This window comes from Gekko japonicus, unplaced genomic scaffold (assembly GCF_001447785.1).
Source record: "Gekko japonicus isolate JY-2015 unplaced genomic scaffold, Gekko_japonicus_V1.1 scaffold1246, whole genome shotgun sequence".
Taxonomy (NCBI): Eukaryota; Metazoa; Chordata; class Lepidosauria; order Squamata; family Gekkonidae; genus Gekko; species Gekko japonicus.
Window position 1 is genome coordinate 197,980 of NW_015163126.1, and position 7,609 is coordinate 205,588.

Here is a 7,609-nt window from a genome sequence, read left to right on the forward strand (position 1 = left end):
TGCCAGCTCTGGGTTGGGACATGCCTGGAGATTTGAGGGGTGGAGCCTGGGGAGGGGGGGTCGGGGAGGGGGGGGCTCAGCAGGGTATCATGCCCTAGAGTCCACTCTCCAAAGCGGCCATTGTATCTAGGGGTACTGCTCTTGGTCAGCTGGAGATCAATTGTAATAGTGGGAGATCTCCAGGTGCCACCTGGATTTTGGCAACCCTGGCTGCAGATAAGTGTCCCTAGCAGCTTTTCAAATGGCTTTTTTTTTTTTAATGGCGGGACGAGAAAGCAATGACTTGATCTGAGAGCTGTTGCACCTAGAATATAAAGCGTCGGGGCATCCTGTGCAATAGCGCCGTCTGTTTGTTTTGTTTTTTGAAGGTGAGCCTTGCACAGTTAGCCGGGGTGTGATGTGAAGCATGGAAGTAATGTGCAATGTCACACGGCCGGTTCCAATGTGGAGTTTTGTACTTGAGCATACCTTTTGGAGATATGTATTGTGTATTTCTGCACACCACCCTGGCTATTTCATGTTGGTCTTCCTTCCAAAAGGACTGGGGGGAGGGGGGGCTATTGCACATATTCTTTCACACAGGCAACAAAACTGAACAGCCTGGGCGCAATAACCTGCGCTTTCACACACGGCAAATCATGCCGTTTCAGTTCACTTCTGCGATCGTTCGCAAGTGGCTTTTGCCGTTTTCACACGGTGACATCCAGTTGCCAAGTGCATTGAAAGTGGATCGAAAGTGTGTTATTTAGTGTGTGCGAAAGCGCCCAGAGCTGTGTCTGCTGTGGTTGAAACGGAGACAGAGAAGTCCAATAACCTGGCCTGTTACTTTAGGAGGATTCTACAGTGTGGCTTGTGATACTGACGGTAAATGCTCTTTCCTTCTCTCTTTTGTTTTCCAGACATTTATAGTGCTGAACAAAGGGAAGACAATCTTTCGATTTAGTGCCACTCCTGCCTTGCATATACTTAGTCCTTTCCACCGAGTTAGAAGAGCAGCAATTAAAATTTTGGTACATTCATATCCTTTCACATGGATTTTCTCCTTCGGAATTCGGCCCAGTGCGAAAGGACGTGGGTTAAGTTGTTCTCTGTCTTATTGCTCCCCTTTGTCAAAGTGAATTGCAGGGCTTTGTGCCTTTGGGCATTCAAATTGGGTACAAATCAGAAACTGGCATTGTTGTGTGTGTGTTTTTTTAAGTAATGTAGCGATGCCTACTCAATGTCAGCTGGTGGGCATGGTGGCTTAGGGGTACAGTGCTCATCTTGCCTGCCAGAGGTCCCATGATTAACCCCTGGGATTCCCAGCTAAATGATCCCGAGATGCATGATGGGAAAGCTTGTCCCCTGTCCGACAGACGCTGCCTGTCAGAGTAGACAATACTGAGCTAGATGGACCAAGCATCTGACTGTAAAGGAGAGCTTACTAAACTCATGTGCATGTATTTTAGTGGGGGGGAATGGGATATAATCTGGTTTGCTTGCATATACTGTGCACATACAGCCACAATCGCATTTCCATGCTCAGCCAACGAAATTTCTGCACTCCCGAAAAGCTGAATTCTGTGACCTGAAGAAATTACACAGACATGAAATTGACACAATGTCCCCTTTCCCTGTAATACATTCCAAGTTTGCTGAATAACCACAAAGGTTACTCCGCCATCCCTTTGGCTTTTGAAATGTCAGCACTCCTTCAGGCCTAAGGGCTGGAATCTTTTTTTTTTTTTAATGAAAGCTGAGGTTTTCAGGAAGCTGGATTCTGTGCCTGGTATTTCCTTCTGTGGTTCTCCACACTCAGTCAAACATCGCCCCAAATTCCACAGTGTTCACCCAAGATGGGTCGCCATATTAGTCTGTCTGTAGCAGTCGAAAAGAGCAAGAGTCCAGTAGCACCTTAAAGACTAGCAGAATATGTGGCAGGAGATGAGCTTTCGTGAGTCACTGCTCACTCCTTCAGCAACAGCTAGAATGGGAGTCCGTCTGTCTTATTTATTGGAAAGTGAAGTGATTTCAGATGCTGAATGACATTAGCAGGCGAATGACAATAGCAGGATTTAGGTGAGATATGCAGAGGGGTAATAGGTGTGGAGAAATCAGTTGGTAATGAGACAGGAAACCTAGATCTCAATTCAGTCCAGGTGGATGCATTGTCTCTGAGCTTTACTGTCTCACTACCAGTACTGATTTCTCCAAGCCTATTACACCTCTGCATATCTCACTTGCATTCAATCACACCTGCTACTGTCATTCGGCATCTGAAATCACTCCACTCTGCAGTAAATAGGACAGATGGACTCCCATTCTAGCTGTATCCAAAGAAGTGAGCAGTGACTCATGAGCGCTCATCTCCTGCTGCATATTTTGTTAGTCTCTAAGGTGCTACTAGACTCTCTTGCTCTTTTCTACTGTGTTTGCCCAGCTTGTGACTTGGCATTGTCTGCTAGTATCAGCATAATTCGGACTGCAATCTTTCAAAAAAGAACATTCGGCCCTGCTCTTGTGCATTTAAGAGCAGCCTGACCCAGATATTCAACAGGTGAATCCCCCCCCCCTGCATGCCGATCAATGAGAAAGGCTTTGCCTGGATTTCGGCCAGAACTAGTTAAAGGCATCATGGTGCCTTGGAGAGGAAGAATGTTCTACAGTTTCCTAGGGTGGTAACAATTTAGGAGTGTCTGTTCCCAAACAGATTATCTGATTTAGCTTTGCAGCTACCAGTGGTTTGCTATAGGGTTTACAGTGCAAATGACATTCAGACCAGTATGTAGCTTGGATCCCACCTAGATTTTTGTGGGCACAAGGGGGGGAATACCTCTGATTCCCCCCATAAGCTATTCCTGGGAGTCTCCAAACTCCGAGATGCAGCATTTCAACATTTTCTCCCAAAATACTAGAACTCGAGGGCATCCAATAAAGATAATGGGCAGCAGGATAAGGACAGACAAACAGAAGTACTACTTGACCCAGGGAGTGATTAAAACGTGGAATTCACTGCCAGAGGAGGTAGTGATGGCCACAGGAATAAAAAGCTTAAAAGGGGATGAGAATAGATTCTTGGAGGATATGTCTAACAGTGGCTATTAGCCGTGGTGGCTTGGGGGAACCTCCGCATTCAGAGTCACTAAGCCCCTGGATCCCAGAGCCAGGAGGCAACATCAGGGGAAGGCCTCAGCCTCTGTGTTGTTGTTGGCTATCCAGAGGAGCCGGTTGGCCACTGTGTGAACAAAAAAGGAAATCACACAGCAGTATAGTAGTCACAACAATGGGGAAAAGCTGTGAAGCAGGACACAATAGAACTAGTAACAATGTTAATATATTGGACAGATACAATGTGTGCAGTTCATGACTGTAATCCTTGCACAATAAAGCACAATGATACTAAATATGAATCTTCTGATACACAATGAAATATTCCATAAAATTCTCTTTCCAAAGTAGTTCTTTCCAACAAAGAATCCGGATACTGAAGGCTTCGTTTCGATAATCTTCCTCAAGAAAATCACTACTCTAAGTATTTCAAAGGCATCAAGTTCCAGAAAACTATATAGCTTCAGACTACTAATGTAGAAGGAACTGCCTATTGTAAATATTTCAGGGGCATAAGTTTCCAGAAAACTGTATAGCTTCAGACTATTGATATAGAAGGAACTGCCCTCCCAGGGTATTCAAGGAGATTTGCAGTGACAATTTTATTTCTATTGATGGGCCACCAGCAACACTTTTTAGAAACCATTCTGTATTAATCTTGAGCTGGTGTAGCCTTGAGGGAGATTATAGAAACAAAGCAGTATCTGGATTCTTCATTGGAAAGAGCTGGGATCGGGGGAAGAATCTAAAGAGGAAGAAACTAAGTCAAGTGACTCAGCTGCCTCGGGAATGGATGAGGACTCTGCTGCAGAAGCGGGTGCAGGAGCAATGAAAACTGTATATGATTTTAGAGACAGAAAGCCGAAGTAAGGGCAGAAGGACTCTGATAAATGGCTCTTTGAAATAAAGAAGATGCTCAGAAAGTTCTCTCATAATAACTAATTTACTAATACAGAACAATGTGGAAAACAAGAACTCTACAAGTATATTGTTTTACTAACTCTTTTAATACTAATATTAAGATTAACATAAAGGGGGTCTCCCACTCTTGGGTTTTTGGTTAGTGTGGGTTTCTTTCCTTTATCCATAGTTGTAGTTCCCCTTCCTATATTTTTCTTTGTAGTTTGTAGTCTTATTGAAAAAATAAAAATACCCCTCCGGGGGTTTCAGAAAGGAAGGAAGGAAGGAAGGAAGGAAGGAAAAGACTCGAGGACAGTCAGAAAGAAAGTAAGGAAGGAAGGAAGGAAGGAAGGAAGGAAGGAAGGACGGACTTTGGAAAGAGGATTTTATGGAATATTTCATTGTGTATCAGAAGATTCATATTTAGTATATTGTGCTTGATTGTGCAAGGATTATATTCATGTACTGCACACATTGTATCTGTCCAATATATTAACATTGTTACTAGTTTTACTGTGTCCTGCTTCAGAGCCTTTTCCCATTGTTGTAGCCACTGTGTGAGACAGGATGCTGGACTAGGTGGACTATTGGTCTGATCCAGCAGGGCTCTTCTGATGTTCTTACAACTGATCTTCAGAGAGCAGTTCCTCTGGAGAAAATGGTTGCTTTAAAGGGTGGGCTTTATGGCCTCATATCCTGCAGAGGTCCCTCCTCTCCCCAAATCCCACCCTCCCCAGGCTCTTCTCGTAAATCTCCAGGATTTTTTCCAACCTGGAAAGGTAATGGAACCAGGAAATGGGGTAGCTGAACCACGTATAAAAGACAAAGAAAGGGGAAGGCAAGGAAGGGAGTTGTTCTGCGCTTTCCCTGGTAGAAATCCAATAAATAAATAAATAAATCAGTCAAGGAGTCCAAGCGGCTCAGAGAAGGAAGAACTTTTAACACAATGGCCTCCTTTCCGAGGTCTGTAGCCACAGCTGACTGGGGCCTGCTTCCCCTGGTTTCGTTGCTGCAAATGTGTCTATTTAGTGCTATTTTCTCTTTCACAGGGAAGAAAATAAGGAAAAACAGGGAGCCAGAGTGCTCGGTAATACCCAAACCTTGGAAGGAAATCGACCGTCATTGAAATTCATGTCGCATCGTCCTGTCTGCTCAATTCTGAAATATTTGCCCATAAATATGTACCACTCTTAGACAGCCGTACTCAGGTAGCACCTTCTGACTGTTTCTGCGGTTACATTAGGTTGGTCTACACATCTCCAATATGCATATGTGCAATGTTCAGGGCATTTATAAAGAAAGAAACAAAGGCTCGCATTTGATTATCAGTGGCCCTGGTTGTTAAGTCCTGAGCTTAACAAAGAGTCAGAGAGTGATTTCAGCCAAAACTCAAGTTTATTCTTCTTCACGATCACTTCTCCACCACGGTACAACATCTGATAGCCCGAACAGTTTGCCCATTGAAACTGCTTGGTATTTAAACATTCCCGGCTAATATAGCCACTCCTACTTTACAGATAACAACCTATCAGGTTGATCGCATAAGGACCAATCACACACGTTCCCGCTTCCAGCTTGCTTGAATGTGATTGGACGCATTTGTCTTGGACTTGAATCCCTGTCCAAGACGAAGCTTTACATTGCTTCCCAATGAGATGTTTCACATTGCATCTAATGCATTCATGGCAGCATCTGAATACATTACACTGGTCACACGAGAGGTTTTGGGCCAGGAGAGGAAAGGATCGGGGGGCGCAGCAAATGGGCGCGATCCCACAGCAACATCTGGGAAGCGTGGCGCGCCCGTTCCCAATCCGGCCCTTCCACCCAAAACATAAAAAATAAACCACCTACCTAGGTGGTTCTTCGGGAAAGGGCGCATCAAGGCCGGCCGTGGGATCGCCGGTGCGTCCTTCCACCGGCGCATCCCCGGCTCCTGGCCGAACTGCAGATGCACAGACATGCGCAGTTCGGCAGCCTCCCCCTCCCGACTGTCGCTTCCTCCCCGGCATCTGATCGTGCCGGGGAGCAACGGCGCCACGGCTCAGGGGATCCGTGGGATCCCGCCGTGGCATCTCTATTTTGGTGCGGCTTTTAAAAGCCACACTTTGCCCGTTTTTTTTCCTGCCGTATGGCAGGGTCCAGTAAAGATTTTCTGAATGGGGTGCTTTAACGTGTACTTCTTTCCCTGTCCTTTAGATTAGGGGGGGGCAGTTACTGCATATTCCAAAATCACTTGAGAAGGAAAGGAGGAGGAGGAGGAGGAGATTGGGTTTATACCCCACCCTTCACTACCCAAAGGAGTCTCAGAGCGGCTTACAAACTCCTTTCCCTTCCCCTCCCCACAGCAGACACCCTGTGAGGTAGGCGGGGCTGAGAGAGCTCTGAGAGAAACGGCTCTTTTTCACGAACAGCTCTTGTCAGAACTACGGCTTGCCCAAGGTCATCCAGCAGCTGCAAGTGGAGGAGTGGGGAATCAAACCCGGTTCTCCCATATTAGAGTCCGTGCACTTAACCACTACACCAAACTGGCTCTATACTGTGGTCCCTGACCGGCTAGGATGTTTAACAATGAATACTGCGCAATGTGAATAGCTAACCCATTGTGAAGACCTTGGGTCCTGTTATTAGTCAACATGGAATGTTTCCAGCAAGAGTTGATAAGTAGTATTTGATAAGAACTGGGATTGCTATACGCTCAGGATAAGTAAATATTGCAAAACGAATGTTCACATTACGCAGTATTCGTTAACGTGTGAGCGATGACAGAAGGATATTCCGTACAGAGCTACAGAAATACTTCAGTAAATGTCTTTGCAACTTATCTTTATTGACTCTTCGTTATTTTTTTCACGGGTGTTGTATTTGGAGTTCCACCTCTTCCTGTGATCTCTCATTTTGGTTCTCATGTGAAGGTTGGCAGCCCTCCATTCAAATAAATTATAGCCCAGTTGAAATTTGTGTCATGAAAGTGTCAGGGTGTCATGAAAGGAGGGGTTGGGTGTCTGTTCCAAGTCGAGGAAAGATATATATTTTTTCCAGTTTGGAAGTAGAATCCTCCTAAATTAAAGAATTTCCCCCTGATTCGGGATAACGAAGACCTGAACCCTGCCTTTAAAAGGTAAAGGTTCCCTTGCTCGAAAGCCAGTCGAATCCGACTCTAGGGTTGCGGTGCTCATCTCCGTTTCCAAGCTGAAGAGCCAGCGCTGTCTGAAGACATTTCTGTGGTCATGTGGCCGGCATGACTAAACACCAATGCGCACGGAACACTGTTCCCTTCCCACTGAAGTATTTATCTACTTGCAATGTCTTGCTTTCGAACTGCTAGGTTGGCAGGAGCTGGAACTAGAGATGGGAGCTCACTCCGTCATGCAGCACCCGGGTCTTGAACTGCTTAACTACCGACCTTCCACAGCCTGCTGTTCAGCATCTTAACCACTTGAGCCACCACAGCTCCACTGAACCCTGCCTTAGGTAGAGTGTAATGCTTTTAATTGCTTACAGAGTTTTAACGTTTATCTTTTAGTCTTCTGTCACCGGGTTACACATGAAAGGTTGCTGAATTATACGAAACCGATTAACAGAATTTCCTTTCCGACACATGAATGCAGGGACTGTGATC

General features: G+C 45.4%; 1 protein-coding gene across 1 annotated transcript in view; it reads left to right on the forward strand.

The window, feature by feature from the left end:
• The window catches only part of LOC107106727 (sodium channel protein type 5 subunit alpha-like), a 10,430-nt gene extending 5,317 nt beyond the window's left edge, over window positions 1–5,113 (forward strand). Inside the window, exons 2-3 of the mRNA XM_015406909.1 lie at window positions 900–1,071; window positions 5,037–5,113. Coding sequence (XP_015262395.1) covers window positions 900–1,071; window positions 5,037–5,113 — 249 coding nt within the window. The remainder of the gene's footprint in view (window positions 1–899; window positions 1,072–5,036) is intronic.
• The last annotated feature ends 2,496 nt before the right edge of the window (window positions 5,114–7,609 follow it).